Raw genomic sequence first — 21,196 nt, 5'->3', positions numbered from 1 at the left:
TGGTAGGGTTTCCTTTTTAATGACACGAAGTAAACCGTTTTCAACCCAAGGCATCTTGGAGTCAATGAAAACGAGGTCTAGCTCAGCACTAGAGTGGGTGTGATTGTTATAAAAACTGGGGGCCTCACTAGAGCATCAGGTATCCCCTCGTCCCCGGCCTCTGGTGCTCAGCTCTCCAGTAACTAATCAGCTCCACCAGAGCCCTGGCCACACACATGATCAGCTAGGCTGCCAGAGGTGCAGGAACTCCCTCCCCAGGGGTAACTGCCTTGGGAGCCAGGCCGTTGTTCTCCACTGGGCCACACAGTGGAAACACCCAGGAGCTTTTAGAAGACCCAGCCTCCAGGCCATTACCTAGAAACTAGGTCCTAGAGCAACTCATTCAATTCTCTGAGAAGTAAGCTGACAGCTCCCCATGAGAGCCCGATGGCCAGCCAAGGTGAAAAGTGGAGGGATTGGGGGGGGGGGGTCTTATAGAATTATACCTGAGACATGGTATAATTCCACCCCACTCCCTCACCCCCACAACTCTGAATTCCTGGAAGGGACCAGCTCAGTTATCTTAGTCCCCTCAAGGCCATCAGTCCTGTGCTAGGCACACTGTGGGAACCCAGAAAATATAAGCTTCAGGGCCTCAAATGCCAGGCAGAAAACACCTCCAGGTAATGGCCTGGAGGCTGGGTCTTCTAAAAGCTCCTGGGTGTTTCCACTGTGTGGCCCAGTGGAGAACAACGGCCTGGCTCCCAAGGCAGTTACCCCTGGGGAGGTACCAAGAAAGGTTTGGGAAAGGAGCCCATTGGGTCTGTGCCAACCCTCTGATTCACTGTCACCTCCAGTGAGGGACAGCCCCTCAGTGCTTGTTCAATGGGCAGTTGTCCCAGGTTATGTCATTGGTCTTAGAGAGATTTTTTAAATTACTTTTTATTATTTCAAGGGTCCTTCAAGTGCCAACGCTGAGTTTGCACTTCGCCTAAGGAGCTTGAGACAGTGGGAACCAGTGAATACCAGGCTTCCTGCTCACACTCAACAGATGCTCCAGCCCTGCAAGGCCTGACATCTCCACTTCCGGCTCTATCCTATCCTGGCTGCAAGGACAGAGACTGAGGTCCTAAAAGCCAACGACCTAGGAACAGGACACAGGAGGTCCCAATCCTGGAGAGTGACACGGGAGTGAAGGGATTTTCCGAGGGTGGGCAGTCCAGGTGGGGAGGCCACAGGACACCGACAGCCTGGGCTCTGCCCCTAGGAGTGGTAAACAAAACCCAGAAACTCTCCAAGAGAAAGTTCATGAGAAAATACTCAGGGGCAGAGCCAAATCCAAAGGGGCTGTGGAGGTCCCTGGCTTCTGGCCATCAGGACAGTCAAGGACCTAATACACAACTATAGGCTTTTATTGGGGAAGGAAACTGACTGAAAAGTGGCCCCCAATATTCTCACTGCCTGAGGCAATTGGGGCCTCCTCCAGAGTCCAGGAAAGAAAGAGCCACTAGCTGGTCCTAGGAAGGCTCAGGTGTAGAGGTCAAAGTCAATTCGTTTTGAGTTGTAGAACTGTCCACCAGGGGGGTCCAGCTTCCGGCAATACACACCATCAGGGAAGTAGCCTTCATTCACCCAAGTCTGCAGGAAGAGAGGGCAGAACTGGAGGAGGACTGAGGGAGGGCAGGGAGCGGAGAGAAGAGGCAGATGGGGCTTACCTGCATCTGGCTGCTGGTGAAGGGCCCGTATAGCTCAGCATCACCTGTATTCTCCCACTTATATTCCCACATCACATCCAGCAGACCGGGTCCTGGTGACTCTGCTTCTGAAATAGCAAGCAAAGCCATCTGGGCTTCCAGTGTCCTGCCCCTGCCACAACACCCCACCTCTGCCCTTAAGTCTCACCTCCTCGCTGGACAGGGGTTGGGGTCTCCAGCTCCCCTTCTGCTACTTCCTCAGCAAACATGTCCAGAGAAGGTTTGGGCGTGGAGTCAAGGGGTCCCTGCGTCCGGCACCCCAACCCCTTCAACTGCATGGCCAAGCGTTCTCTCGTCTCCTGATAAACACCAAGGTGGCCTCGGGCCACCATCTGGTCGGCCAGACCGCACAGCCGGTCCAAGCGCTGGGGGGAACTGGGCCGCCCGGGCCCCTTGCTCTCCCCTTTGCCTCCTCCTCTGGCCCCCAGACGCCTCAGTGCCCCAGCCACTGTCTCTCTTGGCAACAGCAGCTCCAGAAGGCCCTCCAGGAGGGCTTGGGCACTCAATGGTGTCTGGCCCAGGCCGTCCTCCTCCTCTGAGTCTGACGGTGAGCGCTGACCAGGTGGCCGCTCCCTGATCTTCACCTGTAATGTGAAAATTGGGGGGGGGGGGGGGGGGAATTATTTCCTACAAACTGCAAGTAGGGCCCAAGCACTTGCTGCCTCCAGGCCCCAGCCATGCCAGCCCCTGAGCCACACCCAGTCAATGTTGTCCAGCCAGCTGTCTCGGATCTGAGCATCCTGGTTGAGGAAGTAGTTGCCATCAGCATCAAAATGACCTTCTTCCATCTCTTCCTGGAGGTTGAAGGGTGTGATCCGCACACCTCCCTCACTGGGGAGTGTGGCTGCTTCCTGACCTGCACCAAAGACACAGGTGTCCATGCTGGCATGCCAGAGACAGGAATTTCCATTGTCCCCCCAGCAGTCAGTTCTTGGGGATAACTCACCTTCCACATCCTCTGAGGCCAGGATGTCATATTTCCTGGACCCCTCCTCCTCATCATCCTCCTCATCGCTGTCCAAAGAATGTTTGCCTTTGAAGCGGCTCCCAGGACCTCCTGCCCCAGCCACAGGGTCCACCAGCTGTGAGCAGGAGCCAGACAGTCCACAGATGCAGGTTACTGGTTATTGAAGGGAACCAAAGTCTTGCCAACCTGAAACTGCCTTTTTGGAATATTAATTTTAAGCTATTAAGAAACAAGGCTCAGAAAGAACCTTTAGCCCTCCCTGCTTTCCTGCCCAATAGATTCAGATAAGAGAAACCCCTTACAGGGAGGAAATCTTAGGATGTTCACCTCAGTCTAATTTGAATTAAGCTTGGTAAATAAGACAGCTTTTAGCTAGAGTCCCTGTGACTCACTGTTTCTTGAGTTGCCTAGCAAGAATTTGCCTGCCATGTGTATTTGCTGTTCCTCAACTACCTGTCAAGTGCCCAATTCTCACTTCTGAAAACTAAGAGCTGCCCAGCCAGTGTGGCTCAGTGGTTGAGTGTCGACCTATGAACCAAAAGATCGAGGTTCAATTCCCAGTCAGGGCACACGCCCAGGTTGTGGGCTCAGTCCTCAGTGTAGGGCATGCAGGAGGCAGCCAATCGATTCTCTTATCATTGACTAGAGGTCCGGTGCACGAAACCCATGCACAGGTAGGGTCCCTAGGCCTGGCTGGCGACCAGGGAGATCTGCAGGGTGACTGGTGGGGCAATCGGAAGGCCCCCGCTGGCACCCACCTTGGCTGGCCTGGTGCCGCACACTTGCCAACCCCGCCCCCTGCCACAACTGGAGGCAGCTCCTGCAGAGCGTCTGCCCCCTGGTGTCAGTACGCATCAAAGCAAACAGTTGTTCTGCCCATCATTCTGTTGGTCAGTCGATTTGCATATTAGACTTTTATTATATAGGATATTTCTATCTTCCTCTACCTCTCTCTTCCACTCTGAAATTAATTTAAAAACTTGTTTTAAATAAAAATAAGAAGCCATTTTACTCTTTTGTCCAAAATGTCATATATACCTAATGTTGCCTCACTGTCTAGAATTTTCATGCTTACGTGAATTTCCCATGTGCATGTATTAAAATTTTATTTCCCCCAGTTAATTTGATCATTGGCCCAGCTACAAGAACTTGAAGGTGGGAGAAAAAGTATTATTATTTTTTCTTCCCCCCCGCCCCAAATATATTATCTTTATTTCAGAGAGGAAGGGAGAGGTAGAAATAGAAACATCAATGGTGAGAGAATCATTGATAGGCTGCCTCTTGCACGCCCCCTACTGGGGATCCAGCCCGCACCCAGGCATATGCCCCTGGCCGGAATAGAACCTGGGACCCTTCAGTCTGCAGGCCGGCGCTCTATCCATTGAACCAAACCAGCTAGGGCTAATTTTTTATTTTTATTCTTTAGCACCCAACTGTTCCTCAAAATGCGCTAGGATCTGGACCCAACATGAAAAAAATTCTCCAAACCCATTTCTCAGAGAACATGAAAAAGCTTGCCCTTTCCTTCTCCCCCAAACGTTTCTCCGCTTCGGGCTTCCAGTTCCTTTTCCTCCCCAGGACCCAGGAGCCTGGCCTCCTCACCTTCTTCTTGGGAGCACTGGTCTCATCCTCCTCATCCTCACTCCCCACGCCCTGGAAGGTCACTTTCCTCTTCGACATGGCGGGACAGAGGGGTCTTCCCCAGACCGAGCTGAGGGAAAAGGTGCAGATTAGGGACTGGGCGAGGACACTCACCGCAAGAGGGCCCTCCGCTCCACAGACATCCCCCCCGCACGTCCTAGGTCCGGTTTGGCGGGGAATGAGCAAGGAAGGAGAGGCCGAAAGGGGCGTTGGCGGACAGGAGGCCCCCGGCACCCGGCCTGGGCCCCAGAAGATCTGCTGGAGCAGGGTCCGAGCGGTGAGCACACGGCGGAGCTCCCACCGGCACCGCCACCCTGGACGCCAGGGGACCGGCTTCCTCACGCGGCCACCCCGCCTGGCTCCCGCAGCCCCGGTCGCGGCGCGGCCCGCGGGCTGACACCCGCTCCTCCACCAGCCCCCTCGGATCCGTGAGGCCCGCGAGGACCTAGGACCTGGCGCCTGGTCTCCCCGCTCCTCCCTGCGCCGAACTCCCAACTCCGCCGCGGGCTGCCCCCCAACCCGCGGGCTACGTGCACACTGAGAAGCGGCAGAGCCACGGGGACCGAGCGGCCGCCGGCGCTCACCTGAGCCCCCGGGCAGCCTGGCAAAGGGAAGCGGAGCTGCTCGCGCCAGGGCTACATCCGGGGCGCCGGCCTTCACCCGGAAGAGAACTGTGAAGACCGGAAGTGGCTTCGCTCTAGGTGGGGACCAACTGACGGAGCGAGCGAGAGTTCGTGTGGAGCGGGGAGGACACCCCCGCCCCTCAGAAGTGACTGTTTGGGGAATACGACGGGAAGGCGGGACTGTGGACTCTCGAGAGGGATGACCGCCAGCTGGGTTCACTCCCTCCCACAGCAGTAGAGGCTCTGGGGAGACAGAGGGGCGCCCAGGGTCACTGTAGAGAGAAATCCGAGCAGGGCCAATGGGTTCCTGCCCTAGTTCCTCTTTCTAAGGTTGCGCCACCTTTCCTCAGGCCGGCCGAGGGCTCTGCGCGCCGCACCACCCATTGGAAATCCTTCTCTCCCACTCGGCGTCCAGCCACCCGCCCTCTCCTAGGCCGCGGCCCAGTCCTGCTCCTCTCCCTGGGGTAAGCCCGGCCCTCCCGATGGCCCGCTGGAGGCCCCTGGCCGCTGTGGGGCTCTTTCCAGACTCGGCTCCCTTAATTTACCCCGCCCCCTAGCCCCCGCTAGTTCCAGGTTTCTGACGTGGAAAGGGCACCCCTTGGGCCCAGATCTCAGGTAGACCTGGGAGCGGGCATCAGGGCCTCTCTCCTTCCACAGCCACGGAATAAAGACCGGTCTTAGCAAACAGGGCCCTTCCCAGGTTCTGTAATCTGGCCCAAGAGGCAGAGCTGTGGTAGGGAATCGGGTCTTCATGCTGCGGGGACAAGACCTAGTTTTGGGGGAGATTCAAGAGTCTGAATCCCACTAAGCTCAGGCTGTGCCCAAAGAGCCTACTGGAACCACAGGAGGGCAGCATGGGGGTCCCCAGGGTAACAAGATGAACCACTCCGGCCGTTTCCCCCAGGATATACCACCATGAAACTGCACCCAAAGTCTGTGCTGTTTCCCCCACAGGTACGGAATACAGGTTCCAGACAGGAGGGCGTCATGCTAACGAAGGGGGATCAGAATACCGGCTACCAGCGTCTCTGGTTCATCTTCCGGGGAAACCTCTCCTCCCAGGAGCACCAGGCAGACAGCATGCCCCTGGGCCTCATTCTGTTGGAGAACTGCCAGGTGGAGCCATGCTTTGGGGCCACAGAACCCTATGCCTTTACCATCCTGACCCCTGGGGTAGAGGGCACAGAAGTTGGGCAGTCCAAGCTGGAAGCAGAAAACCAGGAGCTGGGAACCTGGCTGTGGGTTCAGGCTGGGGTGAGCTGGAGGCAACTAGCTGTGCTACTTCCCCCTCAGTACCAAAGCTGTGCCAAGCAGCTGGCCAAGAACCCAGCTGACTCCCACATCCCCCTCCCCCCACAGGACTGTGGCCTTCTAGCCACCCTCAGTCCCCACTCCAGGTTCCAGGAGCTGCATGAGCGCTTTGGGAAGGAGATCCGGGCGCTGCAAGTGATACGTAGAGGGCTTCAGGAGGACAGCACCAATGGAGGCAGCCGATCCCAGGCAAAGATGGAGCAGGAGCTCAACCGCTGTTTGTTGATGAATGACTGAGAGAGGGACTAAAGGCCGAGGGGTACCTCCCTGTCGAGACCAGCCAACTGCTTTAATAGATCCTGGCTCACTCATCACTTGCTCCCCCCGCCTCTAGTCCTTATTCTAACCCCTTCATCAAATAACAAGGCAGAAGACATGCCCAGGTATAATAGCAGGTTCTTTTCTGGTTCCTCAAAGCGCCACATGGGGTGGGGGCAGATACAGAAGAGAATGTAAACATTGGGTTCCACCCCCTGGAGCTCGAGAAAAGACCCCTTTTCCAAATAGGGCCTGGAGGGTTAGAAGGAAATAGGTGAAAGGTGGGAGTCCCGGTGAGGCAGAGCAGGGGAGGCATGAGAATACAGAGAAAGGTAGGTGGATAGGAAAGAGAGCAGAGGGTAGTGGGTGAGGAAGTGGGGGACATTTCCTGTTCCAGTGCATGTCCCCTTAAATAGAGTGCAAGAACGTTGTGGAAGGAGAACCAAAGGACAGAAGATTAAGCGAACACCCCACCCCTGAGCCAACCAGGTCCTTTATACATAATTACAACACAGAGATGTCCAGAAGTCAGGGAGGCCCCCAGCCAGGAAGTGGGGGAGGCAGGCAGGACTGGAAAGAAAAAGGAACCTACCCCACTTCATGGGTAAGGGGAGCAACTGGAGTGTAAGAATCTGAAAACTTCTGACTCCCCCATTGCCAAGAGTCACCCCTTTGGTGACAAAAGGCCAATCAGGACAGCACCTGGAAAGGGACCCCAAAGGGAACTGGGGCAGGAGAGAGACCCCAGCTGGACCTAACGAGGTGAGGGGCTCCAGACTTGTTCGACAGCTGCCTCGGGAAGTGCAGCTGCCCCATGCACTGACTGTCCTGGCTGTGAAGGGATCAGCAGCTGGCAAGGAGATGGGGAATCTTTCCTCAGAAAGAGGGACAGCCTACTGAGGGGTCTGCTCTTGGCTGAGGGGAAAAGAGGGGGCCATGCAGTCCAGCCCCAGAGCAGAGGTCAGAAGTAAGCGTCCTGCCGGGTCTCAGAGGCTGAGGACCTTTCCCCACCATCCTGCGGGGCTGGAGGCCCATCTGCCTTTCTCCGCAGTGAGAGCTTCCTGCCCTGGGCCTTCTTCTCCAGCTTCTGCCGTTCCTTCTCTTGCTTCTGCTGTTCCTTCTCCAGCTCCTTTTCCCACTTCTGCCGCTCCTTCTCCCGCTTCTCCCGCTCTTTCTCTTGTTTCTGTCGCTCTTTCTCACGCTCCTTTTCTTGTTTCTCACGTTCCTTTTCCTGTTTCTGCCGTTCCTTCTCCTGCTTCCGGTCCTTCTCCTGCCTCCGGGTCTCCTTGCTGGGGCCCAGAGGGGTGCTGTTACCAGTGGGCGAAGGAAGGGATGGGTGCAGTCCCTCAGCAGTGACCACAGGCCCTGGGGCAGGCCCAACACTGGCCCTGTGGGAAGGAGGGGGTGGAGATGGGAACCCTCCAGCTGCCAGGGAGCCCCGGCTCTTGAGGCCGGGGAGGCTGAGGAGGCTAGAGGAGGGGCCCAGGGGTGGCTGCTGCCTCCGGCGTTCCTCATGGATGGCCCGGGAGCCATGTAGTCGCCGTGAGGGCCGATACTGTAGTTCCCCCCGGGTTTCCCGCCACTTCTTGAGCTGGGCTGTGTTTTCTCGCTCAATCAGTGCTTCCGTCACTGGGAGGGTAGTCACCTAGATGAAGAAGAAATGGGTACCAAAATGCAGATGAGGTGGGGATGGCCGGAAGCAGCTTTGGGCTTTGCCAAAGCCTCTCGTGCCTACCTCATGCACCAGAAAGTCCTCCTGCATGCACTGTTGCGGCAGGTTGCGCAGCTGCTCCATGGTTTCGTACATGCCCTGGCAGGCACGCAGCTTCTCCACTGAGCCCAGTGTGTGCCGCAGCAACACCAGGGCCACCCGGAAAATGATCTTTACGCCTGCAGAGTGGAGAAGACGGCACTGGTGACCATGCCTGTGATCTCAGCATGTCCCATGTAGGAGGGACTCACAGCTCCCAACACTATCTACTGTAAACCGCACACATGAGGAAACTGAGGTCCCAAGATGAGAAATGGGCTGCCATGGGTTTCCGGTTCCTGAAAGGGAGAGTAGGCTCTGTGCTGGTGGCCTCAGTTTCCAACCCCCAGACCCAACAAGCGCTGGTAGGCACCACGAAAACCCCTACAAATGTACCTTCACAGAAGAACATATCCCAGACCCGCAGCACCGAAGCCCAGGGCAGGGTGCGGGCAAAGATGCACATGAACCATTCTGTCATGTAGAGCACGGGGTCGATGCGCTGCCGCCGCAGGTGTCTGTGTGCCAGTGGGGAGGCACGGCGCAACAGCGCAAAAAAGATTTCTCCGTCAAGCTGAATGGCCTCCTGAAATGAGAGGAGCCATGAGAAGGGGCCTACTGTGGTCCTTGAGTAGGGGGTCCTCACCTCACCTCAGTGAGAAAGGCCCAGAGCAGAGGGGACAGAAGGGCAGAGTGTGGGGCAGGATAAGGACCTCCTTGGGGAAAAGTCACAGCCTGCTGTACCAAGCCCTCCAATACTCACCAGCCCTGCACTGTAGTAACCCGGAAGGTACTTATCGCAGATCTGTACCAGGCACCAAAAGGCTTGCTGAAGAACAACAAAAACAAGGAGGGAGGGGCCTGAGAAATGGCGAGAGAGCTCCCCCCTCACCACTGTAGGCCAAGGTCCTCCCCACCCGCCCCCAACCAGGACCAGAGTATGCTGACCTCAGCAGGCATGTGCATGAGCAGCACTGCGGCCACGGGGGCCTGGGCCTGGCAGTAGCCCTCGTCGGGCCGGTAGATAGTGTAGGCCTTAAGGATCCGATACAGGTCCTGTTGCCTGTGGGTATTGGGAAAGACCATGAGGGCAATCACACGAGTTGGGAGCTCTCTGTCCCAAACTAAACCTGCCCAGGCTCCAGCCCCAGCCCAGACCCCTCCTACATCTAATTCCAGATTAACTTCTGAGCTTGACTACCACACACCTCAACCCCCTTCCTAATCCTGCCTATCAAGCTTAAACCAAAGACTCAGGCCACACAAAATATTCCAGGCTGCAGACTTCCACCCTTGCCTGCACACCCCACGTGCTCCCTACCATTCCCAGCAGTCTGTGTCTGCTCTCTCCATCTGCCAGCATCCAACAAACCTTCAAGGTCATCTTCTTGCAGAAGCTTTCAATAGCCACAGCTTGTGCTCCTCTAGCACAGTCTGAATGTTTGTATCACACCCCCTCCCAAACCACCACCAATGGGCCCTGGTTCTTGGCGAAGGCTTGGGCAGCCAGGTGTGCCTCTTCTCTCTGCAGCCGAAAGAATAAGCTCTCTTCCCTAGACTTGCTCCTCTTCCTTGAGGCTGCCGCAATGCTGTGTCTGGCAATTCCATCCACTCAACCCCACATCAGAAAACAGAAAGCCTTCCTTTACTCCCCACGGCTAATCACCAGTCTTCGCAACACTACGGACCTAAATTTATTTATTCCATCTGTTCCTTCACAGCCACTTCACAGCTCACACCCTCATCACTTACCCAGGAAAAAGTAATGACCTTCCAGATCACCTCCCTGCATCCAGTCACACACATAGTCCTGACCACTGCTTCCAATCGTGCTCCCAAAATTCAGTCACTGAAGTGTGATCTTCATTTGTGCTTTATCCGCATTCCACCCCTACTATTATTCTCCACTTTGCAATAGCATCCATGAAATGACAGGTTTGAGATACTAGTTAGTTACTTAAAACCTGTCTGCTTTTATGCCCTGCCTTCTCCCCTGTTGCTATGGGTGAATTGTCAGGGATCCTGGACAAGCACACTTGGGACTGGGTCCCGTCCCCTACACAGGCCATCTCCAGGAACCTTCCCATCTCTCCTGCATCATCAATTTTCCTCCCTCTTACCATATCATTCCCATTGGCGAACTACATCTGTTATTTCCTTTAGTTTAAATTAAGTTTCTTGACTCCACTTTCCTCTCCAAATACCACACTGTTCCTTCCTCACCTATTAAGTGAAACTCCACCAGAGTATAGACTCACTGTCTTCTATTTCTTCCCTCCCTTTATCCAGTGAGCCTTTAATACTGTTTTCCACAAAGCTGCTTTTATCCAAGTCACCAATGACCTCCCACAGTTTTAGTCCAGAGGTCAATTTGCAGCTTGACTTTACTTGACTCATCAGAAGCATTTCATACAGCTGATCCTAAAACCCCTCTTCACTTTGCTTCCAGTAATCACATACTCCTGGTTTTCCTTCTACCTCTCCAGCTTCTCCTCCCAGTCCATGTTCACTGAAATGTTCATTGAAATGCTGGAGCTGCAGGGCTCAATCTCTGAGCTTCCTTTAATTTACACACTTGCTGCCTTGATACCTCATCCAGACCCATGGGTGAGATTTAGTCCCATCTAGAGAGTGACAGGTCTTCACTTTCCAATTTCTTTCCAATTTAAACCTCTCCCCGAAATCCCTACTTATCTTTACTTCCAACCTACTTGACATCTCCATCTTGATGTCCAATAAGCATTTCAAACTACACATTCCAAAAGTGAACTTCTGATATACCTCCCAAACTTACTTTCCCTCCCCCCCACCCCCCGTTTTCCCCATCCATATCAGTATATGGTAACTCCATTCTCCCAGTTTCTTAGGCCAAAAACCTTGAGTCATTGATAACTCCTCCTTGTCCCTCTCTCTCTCACACTCCACATTTAACCAACTGGCAAATCCATTTGGCTCTACCTTCAAAATATAACCAGAATCCAAGCATTTCTCCCAGTAGTCCCACTGCTACCATCCTTATCTATCAATTTCTCTCCTGAATTATGGAGTCTCCTCACTGTTCTTTCTGCTTCTGTTCTTGTCTCCTTATAGGCTATCCTTAGCACAGCAGCCAGGATGAACCTTTTAAAATATACAAGTCAGCCCTACCCAGTTGTTCAATGGTTAGAGCATTGGCCTGTAGACTTGAAGGGTCTCAGGTTCAATTCCAATCAAGGGCACATACCTGGGTTGCAGGCTCAATCCTAGACCCTGTGCAGGAGGCAATCAATGTATTAGTCATACATTGATTTCTCTCTCTCTCTCTCTCTCTCTCTATCTATCTCTCTGGCTCTCCCCATCCCTTCTACTCTATCTAAAAGTCAATGGAAAAAAAATATCCTCAGGTGAGGATTAAGAAAAAAAGTAAAATAAAGATCTGCTCAGCTGGTATTGCTCAGTGGTTGACCATAGACCCATGAACCAAGAAGTCACCAGTTCTTCCTGGTCAGGGCACATGCCCAGGTTGCTCGTCCAATCTCCAATCAATGATGTTTCTCTCTCATCAATGTTTCTATCTATCCCTTTCCCTTCCTTTTTTTCTAAAAATCAATAAAAACATATTTTAAAAAAATAAAATGTTAAGTCAGTTCCAATCACTTATAACCCCAATTTCCATCCACATTCTCTATTACCCTCTTACTTTAAACTCCTCTTAATTACTTACCATCATTTATTTCACATACACTATACTTTCTTTCATCTTATTGTCTATCCCCACTAAAATATAATAAGCCCCATGAGGGCAACAGTTTTTGTCTCTTGTTCACTGCTGTCATCTGTGACTAGAAGAGTGCCTAGCAGATAGTAGATGCTCAATAAACATTTGCTGAAAGGATGAACTTGTTGATGAAAAATGTCCATTCAAGAACCACCTAAGATCAACTTGCATATTACTAGGGAGCAGTAAAAATACATCTTGGAAAAGCCTGGGGAGAAGAACAAAAATTCAAGTGCCTTGGCACAGTATTTAAGGATGCTTGGTGAACAGGCCCTAAACTACTTTCCAGCCTCAACTACCCAGCCTCACTGCCCAAACACAGCTTGCATAACCCCCCAGGCAGGAAAACCTTGTCCCCTGCTCCGTTCCCAACTAGCCTTCAAAGCCCAGCTCAAATGCAATGAGCCCTTGCTGAGCCTCCCTTTTTTGCCCCTACAATAGCCCCCCAACCCCCCCCCCAACCATGTCACTTCCCTCTATATGGCTTGATACTCAATCCATGAAGGATCAGCCTTCTAGAAGTCCTAGAGAGCATGAACTGCTTCCAACTGTCTTGTATCTACCCGGAGCCATCAACAAATGTTTGCTACCTAAACCACATGGCCAGGCCACCTTACCCATGCCCTCCTCGAGCAGCAAACATCTCATGGAAAGGGAACTGGCGGTGCAGGTCCTTCTCAATCACATCCAGCCACTTGGGGTCCCCAGGAGCTCGTTCCAGCTCCTGCAGGGGGAAAGCAACAATTACCTCAGGATCTGGAGGGAGCTGATGATATCCTTCAGCCAGAGTCATATGTCCCCACACCCTGGACACACCTCAAACTTGCCCGGGTTCTGCTCCAGGAGTTCCTTGCTATTGGACAGATACTGCCAGGCCTTGGCTCTGAGGGAGGAGGGTATTCCCTTCCGGCAGCGCAGCTTCACCTAAGGCAGAATGGCAGGCAGGAGAACAGCTTCAGGGACGGGCGCAGCCTCGTTTTACCCGGCAATCCTCAGGTTCCCTGGGACACCCTCCCACACCACAGGCTTAACTCCACTCCACTAGACCTGGCCTGGCTTATCTTTAAAGTTACTCCTTCCCCCAGGCCCAGTCCCACTTCTCCCCAGGCTGCTCCACAGAGCAGATACTGTCATGTTCCTGGGCTTCCCCAGAGCACGAGGGCCCACCCTGCCCCTGCCCACCACTTAGCCTTCTCAAACCTTCTGGAAACGTCGTGACAGCCACTTATCCCAGTTACTGAACATCTCCAGCCACTTGAGCTCCCGCTGCCGAGCCACGTCCACGGGAATGGAGCTCTCTCTGCAAATGGGGAGCATGGAAAGGGTCAGTAGCGGTAGTATAACACCAGGAGTGCCGAGGGAACTGAGGCAAGCACCCTCTCCAGGCTCACATGAGAGACTGGCCATAAAAACATTCTGAGCTACTAAACATCAGGTCTGGCCATTCAACTATCCAAGGCCCTCGTTAACCAACTGAAAGGACTTCTTCCCTTTGGAAGGAATCTGCACAGTTGTGTCCCCATGTTGGATTTCTATACAGAGGTGTGTTTAAATCCTACTTCTAGTGAGAGTACAGAATATTTAAAACCATAGTTAGCATTAGACCTGAATTCAAGTTCTAGCTTTTTTTTTTTTAAATATAATTTATTGATTTTTTACAGAGAGGAAGGTAGAGAGATAGAGAGTTAGAAACGTCGATGAGAGAGAAACATCGACCAGCCGCCTCTTGCACACCCCCTACCGGGGATGTGCCTGCAACCAATGTACATGCCCCCGACCGGAATCGAACCTAGGACCTTTCAGTCGGCAGACCAACACTCCACAGCTGAGCCAAATGGTTTTGGCTCAAGTTCTAGCTTTTAACATTTATTTATTGTATGACCCTGGGTAAGTCACTTAATTCCTCTAAGCCTCAATTTCCTCATGTATAAGATGGAGAGAAAAACATTATCTACCTGACAGTTTATATGAAATAATACATATAGGAGTGCAGGAAATAATAACAATTATTATCCATAAAATAAAATATAGAATGTATTTCTCTGTCTTCTTAGAAGCACTGAGTTTCCTCCTATCAGACTTTTGAGATTCCCTTGGGCCATCTGCAATTCTCTTTACCTCCTCCTCTCTGAAATCACTCGATTCCCAGGCAAATGAAGCTTTCTTTTTTTTTTTTTTTTTTTAATATATTTTATTGATTTTTCTTACAGAGAGGAAGGGAGAGAGATAGAGAGCCAGAAACATCGATGGGAGAGAAACATCGATCAGCTACCTCTTGCACATCCCCTACCGGGGATGTGCCCACAACCAATGTACATGCCCTTGACCAGAATCGAACCTGGGACCTTTCAGTCCGCAGACCTACGCTCTACCGCTGAGCCAAACCGGTTTTGGCAAATGAAGCTTTCTTTACACTGTTTGCTCACTGTATGTCAGAGCTACACATCAAGATGCCCCATCAGTCTGCTTTTAATAGACTTTTTAAAAATATTTTTAATGATTTGAGAGAGAGAGAGAGAAAGAGAAAGAGAGAGAGAGAGACATCAATTTGTTGTTCCACTTATTTATGCATTCATTGGTTGATTCTTGTATGTGGTCTGATTGGGGATCAAACCAGCAACCTTGGCATATAGAGATGATGCTCTAACCACGTGAACTACCCAGCCAGGGTCCTCATCAGTCTTAAAAAAGTTACTTTTAGGAGCCAATGCCAGGAGATGAGTGGAATGGAAGAGCAAGCTTGGGTTTCCAGACAGACCTGAGCTCAAATCCCATTTCTGTCCTTAGAAGTCAGGATGTCTTGCCAAAACCGGTTTGGTTCAGTGGATAGAGGGTCGGCCTGCGGACTGAAAGGTCCCAGGTTCGATTCCGGTCAAGGGCATATACCTTGGTTGTGGGTACATCCCCAGTATGGGGTGTGCAAGAGGCAGCTGATCGATGTTTCTCTCTCATCGATGTTTCTAACTCTCTATCCCTCTCTCTTCCTCTCTGTAAAAAATCAATAAAATATATTTAAAAAAAAAAAAAAGTCAGGTGTCTTGATAAGTGATAACCTGAATCTCTTCCTCATATGTAAAACAGGGATGTCACAACCTACATCACAAAGTTATGAGAGCCCTAGCTGGTATCGCTCAGTGGATAGAGCATCAGACTGTGGACTGAAGGATCCCAGGTTCGATTCCAGTTAAGGGCACATGCCTGGATTGCAAGCTCGATCCCCAAAGGAGGGCATGCAGGAGGCAGCCAATCAATGACTCTCTCTCATCATTGATGTTTCTATCTCTCCCTCTCCCTACCCCTCTGAAATAAAAAAAATATATATTTAAAAATAACAAAAACACACAGAAAGAGATGAGAAGTCTGTTGAGAAACTGTATATAAAGAACTATTAAAATAGAGGGCTCACCCAGCCAGCATGGCTCAGTGATTGAGCATCAACCTATGAACCAGGTCACAGTTCAATTCCCGGTCAAGGCACATGCCCAGGTTTCGGGCTCAATCCCCAATGTGGGGCTTGCAGGAGGCAGCCGATCAATGATTCTCTCATCGTTGATGGTTCTATTTCTCTCTCCTTTTCTCTGTGAAATTAATAAAAAATATATATATGTGGTTTTTTTTCATATATTTTATTGATTTTTTTCACAAGAGAGAAAGGGAGTTAGAAACATCAATCAGCTGCCTCCTGCATACCCCCCACTGGGGATGTGCCTGCAAATAAGGTACATGCCCTTGACCGGAATCAAACCTGGGACTCTTGAGTCCGCAGGCCGACACTCTATCCACTGAGCCAAACCAGCCAGGGCAAATATATATGTTTTTAAAAATGCACAAAAGAGCCTGGCCAGTGTGGCTCAGTGGTTGAGATGCAACCTATGAACTAGGATCTTGGTCACAGTTCGATTCCCAGTCAGGGCACATGCCTGGGTTGTGGGCTTGATCCCTCCTGTGGGGCGTGCAGGAGGGAGCTGATCAATGATTCTCTCTCAGCATTGATGTTTCTTTTTTGTTTTTCTTTTAATATATCTTTATTGATTTCAAAGAAGGGAGAGGGAGAGAGAGACAGAAACATCAATGATGAAAGGAAATCGTGATTGGCTGCCTCCTTGCATGCCCCACTCTAGGGATCAAGTCTGAAACCCGGGCATGTGCCCTGACTGGGAATCAAACTGTGACCTCTTGGTTCATAGGTCGATGCTCAACCACTGAGCCACGTTGGCCAGGCTCATCATTGATGTTTGTATCTCTGTCTGTCTCCCCCTTTCTCTCTGAAATCAATAAAAATAAATTAAAAATAAGCCCTAGTTGGTTTTGCTCAGTGGATAGAGTGTAGGCCTTTGGACTGAAAGATCCCTGGTTTGATTCAGGTCAAGGGCATATACCTCAGTTGCAGGTTCAATTGATTGCCTCCCCTACACCCTGGTTAGGGTGTAGGGGAGGCAATCAATTGATGCATCTCTCTTACATCAATGTTTCTCTGTTCCTCTCCCTTCCACCTCTCTAAAAATTGATGGAAAAAATATCCTCCGGTGAGGATTAACAAAAATAAAAAATGCAGAAAAGAGGCATCTAATTGGAGTAGGGGAAGTGGATATCAGGAAAGGCTTCCTGGCGAAGTAAGCCACAAAAGACTGGGTAGAGCTTAGCAGGAAAGGGGGAGAAAGGTATCCCTGGCCTGAGTATGAGTCAGTTCAACAGGACCACGGCAGTAAGTGATGCTGAGGAGCAGCAGGAGAGAAGACCAGGGGGCTGGCAGGGCCAGATAACAAGGAGCCTATGTGCAGGCTAAAGCACTTGGACCTTATCCTGTGGCCCGTGGGGAGCCCCTAAAAGTTTTTAAGGTATGGCCCGGTCAGCCTTCTGCCTAGTAGATTCCTCCAGCACAGAAGACGGATTTTAGAGGGACACAACTACAAAGCAGAGAAACACACTCAGCACAGTGCCTGGCATACACGTGGGCCTCACTAAAATCCAATTCAATCCAAGAGTTCCTTAGGATAACATGGTATTAAGGAGAGAACCATTGATCACAGACGTCCAGACTGAGTAGAGCAATTCATTCAATTGCTTCTTCATTTGTAAATTGGGTACAACACATGCCTCAAGCCTGGGAAAGCATCAGGGTCAAATTTCAGTTGCCTTCCCCTTACAGGACCAAGAATGTTGGTGCACAAAGGTTTTCTGATTGTGTGTGTGTGTGTGTGTGTGTGTGTGTGGCTAATAATCCCTGACTAGAATACTCTCTCGCCACCAGGCAGGTACTCCACTAACCCCAACGGGCCCAGCCATGACTAAATCCTACATATTCTTTAAGATTCCGATTAGCTTTAGCAGGATTCCCAGACTGCTAACCTCCCTTCCCCAGGTGCTGACAAAATCCTGTGATCATCTCTAAGGGAAACCTAACATACACTGGAACCAAGTATATAGGTTTATTTCTCCCTCTAAATGATGAGCAACTTGAAATGACTTAATATCCTGCACAGGGCCTGCCACCTGGGTACTCGGGTGATGCTGAACTGACAGCAGGTTAGAGGGGTAGAGGAACAACGTGCAAGATCCAGAGAGAGAGAAGGAAGAAGTCAGAGGTGATCACACCCCCACCTCAGGAGTGACTCAGGCCCCTGGAGGGAACTAGGAAAGAGTAAGCTGGGCTGGGGAGATGAGAAAATGGGGAAGAGACCTTCCCCACCCCCTTTCCCTCAGTGAAAACACAAGACTGTCCTCTGTTCCGCAGAGACACCCTGTTTTCAGGGTCTCCCTCCATCAACCAGACTTCACCTCCCCACCCCATCAGACCTAGGAATGGAGGAAGGTGAGATGCCTGCTTCACTCACAGACTCTCCCACTAGGGGACCAAAGATCTCTACCAGAATCCCTGCCCAGCCAACAGAATATCTGGCTCAAAGCTAGTTTCACATTAAGGAGCTGGGTTCTTAGACATCATTCCATTCAGCCTTTCATTTCACAGAGGAAACCGAGCACAGAAACGGGGAAGACACCAGCTCAAGGGCACACAACACACCAAAGGCAAAGCTTAGGCTCAAACCCAGAACTCCTGACACCTGCTCTGAAACACAAACACGTGCAGAACTTCCGGGTGAGGATGCTCTAGGCTAGGGCACGCCAGGAATGGCCAGGTACCCCACACCCTCTAATCACCCCTGCATCCTCAGAGGCAGCGGGGCTGCCGGAATCTGAGCGAGGTGCTGCTTCTCCCCCTCCCCAAACCTGCTTCACTGAAGCAGCCCTCAGGGTGCCCACCGGGTACTCACAGGGTGCCCGAATACTGGCTGCCCCCGAGGAAGCCATACTTGTCCGTCTTCCGCAGGGCCAGCCCGTTTATCTCTGAGTCTGAGCCCATGGAGCTCACATCATCCGCCAAGGACTCCAAGGTCCCAGACATGAGGCTCACGGAGTCCAAGTAGCTCATGGTGTCTGGGGCCTGCCCTCGGGGCCCAGAGATGCCAGGCCCCAGGCTGGACATGGAGCCTAGATCCTGCGAGTTTTCTGCAGGCTCTGGAGCAGGGGTCACCATCACAACCGCTCCCTGAGGCTCACTAGCCCCCAGAGGCCCTGTGCCAGGCCCTGAGGGGTCCTCTGAAACCTGTCCTGTTGATGCTGATGCTGCAGCTCCATGTCCACTTGTCACCTGTCCTGCTGTCCCTGCTGCAATCCGTGCAGTCACTCCTGAGGCCACTGTGGTTCCCGGCTTGGGGGCAAGCGGGGGTTTGGCGGTCAGCGCTCCGGGAGCCGTTCTGGAAGGGGTTCTGGTGGAGGTCCCGTTGGAGATTCCCGATCCAGAGGCAGGTGAGGTTCTAGTCTCCTCCGTCTTTGGAGAGTCTGCCCCTTCGGCCTGAGCCATTGACGTCTGGTCCCCTACTGACGTCGGGACTGCCGCGGGCACCAGGACCTCTGCGCCGGGGGAGACCTGCGCTTCGGCTGAGGCCTCCAGCGTTAGCACCACCACTGTGCTGCTCGTGACCGTCGGGGCCGGGGCTGAAGCCGGGGCCGGGGCTGAAGCCGGGGCCGGGGCTGAAGCCGGGGCCGGAGCTGAAGCCGGGGCCGGGGCTGAGGCCGGGGCCGGGGCCGGAATCGGAGTTGAAGCCGGGGCCGGAGCTGAAGCCGGAATCGGAGCTGAAGCCGGGGCCGAGGTCTGGGTCGGCCCCGGTAACCAGGTGGGCCGCGCCTCCCCAGGGGCCACCAGGGTGACCGGGGCTGAGGTGGCCGTGGTCACTGGCGGCCCCGGAGCCACCACCAGGACGGGCCCGGCTCGGGAGCCGCGGGGCGGCGGCGAGGGGGCCGCGGGGGCGCCATGACGGCGTGGCGGGGCCACAAGGGGCGCCGGGCCCGTCTCCATGGCCGCGGGCCGCCCCTCACATCCCCCTCCCGGCCCGGACGGCCGCAGAAGGCGCCGCCCTCAGGCCGCTCCGCGCCGCCCGTCGAGGAAGGGGAGGTGAAGGGCGCGGCCCGGCGCGCGCTGGGGGCGGGGACGGCGCGCGGGCGGCCGCGGGCCGGGAGGCGGCGCGCGGGCCCGGGGCTCCGGGGCCGGGGTCTCTGTCGCGCCCTCTCACCCGGTTCGCTCTCGCCGCCGCCCCCTCCCTCCTGCTTTGGGCAGCAACCGACCTCGCGCCTGCGCACACGGCCGGGTGCCGGCGGAGCGGCCAGCGTTCCGGCGTTTCACGCCTGCGCGCGGGCCGTCCCATCGCGCTTCTTTTTGCTCCCGCCTCGTTGGAGGGTTTGGGCGAATAATAGGAGAAAGGGAACTGGGTTTCTGCCAATCGTTGTACGGGTGGGCGAGGTTGGAGGTGGGAAGAGGAAATGGAGAAAAGGTATAAGGCCAATGAGAGGACGGGTGAAGGTGGGAGAAGGCGGGACGAAAGGAGTAACTAATAGAAAATCAGGAAGCTGAACCTCCTGGCCAATAAGAACGGCGGGAGCGTGAATGACCGCGGCAGGAGGCGGGTACAGGGCGAGAAGGGGCGGGCTTGGCTAATATAAACGAAAAAACGGCAGCCAATGAAAAGGAATAGGCGGAGGTCAGATTGACAGACAGTCCCATCTATTTGGGCGGTGACAGACAGCATCCGCAGTCAATAGGAAGAACTGAGATACTCTTTACGTCTCCCAAGAAGGTCAGAAGGAATGACAGCTGGGGGGCGGGCAAAATGTGCAATGAACTTGCCTCGTCAGCCAATGAGCGCATTCGCTCACTTTAGCACAGCCAAAGGGGAGGGGTGCTGCCAGCAGGCGGTGCCAGCCCAGGGATATCAGTGACAGCCGGTGACTAGCGCAGCAGGGAGGTGACAGTTGGGGACAGCGCCGAGTAGAGCCGGGGTCCGGGGGCATTAGCGGAAACCCTTAGCCAATAAGAATGCCGCTGCCCTGCCCGAGTCCTTTCTGGGCCCCCATTCTCTATCCAGCTACCGATCTTCCCTCACTCTGCCCCACTCTGGTGGCATGTGAGTTCCTGAGCTCTGACACAGACCAAGTACCCTGATCCAGCGCTCTCCACCTCCATCCTGTCTCTCACCCCGGCTCACAACCAATTCTTTCAAGCCCAAGCAACTGTAGCCAAAACCTCCAATGGCCAATTTCTCTGAATCCTCCATTTCCTGGGGGAATCCTAAGCCCCAAGTCTTCACACCTCATCCTTTCAATATGCCCCATTCTAGTGAGGATCCCAGACCCCAAACCATGAAATCTTACATATATGTTCTTATTCTTTTGGTAATTCAAGACCCTTCAATCAACTACTATCCCCTCATTGCCACACTTCTCTGTGCTCATTTTCTGCTAAGAAACCAGACCCCAATCTTATGAGCGCCCCAGCCTATCCTAGATCACAAACACCAAGTCCTGACCTTCTGAGCCTTTCTCTCTCTCTGACCCTCATTACCCCAAGATGCCGGATTATAGGCTGCTGATTTCCACAGAGTCCACCATCTTGAAACTTCAATCAGGCCTAACTCCCCTGTTCCTCCTTGGTTTCTGAGTTCCGGAACTCCCTCCCATTCAGTGTCTGAAATATATTGTTCCCGATCTCCTTCTCAACTTCCCTGCTTTCCAGTTGACCCAAGCTTCTCTCATTCCTGACTTTGGAGTTCTCCTCCCCTCCCAGAACCCTGTAATAAGTGGGTTCCCCCTTGGCCTGGACCT

The 21,196-nt window shown here is 53.0% G+C and overlaps 2 protein-coding genes across 5 annotated transcripts; both read right to left on the bottom strand.

Annotated features, from left to right (window-relative positions):
• Positions 1-1,373: 1,373 nt before the first annotated feature.
• On the bottom strand, positions 1,374-5,049 carry CD2BP2 (CD2 cytoplasmic tail binding protein 2). Of its 2 annotated transcripts, none has more exons than XM_045572502.1 (7): positions 4,926-5,049; positions 4,303-4,411; positions 2,680-2,815; positions 2,432-2,589; positions 1,882-2,317; positions 1,695-1,801; positions 1,374-1,638 (listed from the first exon to the last, which is right to left on the bottom strand). In XM_045572502.1, exons 2-7 carry the CDS (start codon positions 4,378-4,380, stop codon positions 1,507-1,509), a joined length of 1,047 nt encoding a protein of 348 aa, XP_045428458.1. In that variant the 5' UTR covers positions 4,381-4,411; positions 4,926-5,049; the 3' UTR covers positions 1,374-1,506. The 2 variants fall into 2 exon arrangements, with proteins under 2 accessions (XP_045428458.1, XP_036268661.1); XM_036412768.2 differs by having other exon boundaries at positions 1,374-1,617; positions 4,853-4,980.
• A 1,605-nt stretch (positions 5,050-6,654) lies between these two features.
• Positions 6,655-19,736, bottom strand: TBC1D10B (TBC1 domain family member 10B). 3 transcript variants are annotated; one of them, XM_036412755.2, is made up of 10 exons: positions 18,313-19,736; positions 13,241-13,340; positions 12,857-12,964; positions 12,658-12,764; positions 9,232-9,346; positions 9,047-9,112; positions 8,680-8,869; positions 8,269-8,423; positions 7,673-8,178; positions 6,655-7,639 (listed from the first exon to the last, which is right to left on the bottom strand). In XM_036412755.2, exons 1-10 carry the CDS (start codon positions 19,395-19,397, stop codon positions 7,495-7,497), a joined length of 2,577 nt encoding a protein of 858 aa, XP_036268648.1. In that variant the 5' UTR covers positions 19,398-19,736; the 3' UTR covers positions 6,655-7,494. The 3 variants fall into 3 exon arrangements, with proteins under 3 accessions (XP_036268648.1, XP_045428412.1, XP_036268647.1); XM_045572456.1 differs by having other exon boundaries at positions 6,655-8,178; positions 18,313-19,101; positions 19,132-19,735; XM_036412754.2 differs by having other exon boundaries at positions 6,655-8,178; positions 18,313-19,735.
• Between the last annotated feature and the right edge of the window lie 1,460 nt (positions 19,737-21,196).

This window comes from Pipistrellus kuhlii, unplaced genomic scaffold (assembly GCF_014108245.1).
Source record: "Pipistrellus kuhlii isolate mPipKuh1 unplaced genomic scaffold, mPipKuh1.p scaffold_m20_p_48, whole genome shotgun sequence".
NCBI classification, from domain to species: domain Eukaryota; kingdom Metazoa; phylum Chordata; class Mammalia; order Chiroptera; family Vespertilionidae; genus Pipistrellus; species Pipistrellus kuhlii.
The sequence above is the reverse complement of the archived record's forward strand: the minus strand, read 5'-3'. Positions and strand labels throughout refer to the sequence as shown.

Coding starts and splice junctions, on each gene's coding strand:
- CD2BP2 (XM_045572502.1), bottom strand. CDS start 4,380: ATGTCGAAGAGGAAAGTGACCTTCCAGGGCGTGGGGAGTGAGGATGAG. Junction 2,590..2,679: donor GGCCTCAGAGGATGTGGAAG/GTGAGTTATCCC, acceptor TCTTTGGTGCAG/GTCAGGAAGCAGCCACACTC. Junction 1,639..1,694: donor TCACCAGCAGCCAGATGCAG/GTAAGCCCCATC, acceptor GTCCTCCTCCAG/TTCTGCCCTCTCTTCCTGCA.
- TBC1D10B (XM_036412754.2), bottom strand. CDS start 19,397: ATGGAGACGGGCCCGGCGCCCCTTGTGGCCCCGCCACGCCGTCATGGC. Junction 9,113..9,231: donor TCATGCACATGCCTGCTGAG/GTCAGCATACTC, acceptor GTTGTTCTTCAG/CAAGCCTTTTGGTGCCTGGT. Junction 8,179..8,268: donor AGGACTTTCTGGTGCATGAG/GTAGGCACGAGA, acceptor TTCTTCATCTAG/GTGACTACCCTCCCAGTGAC.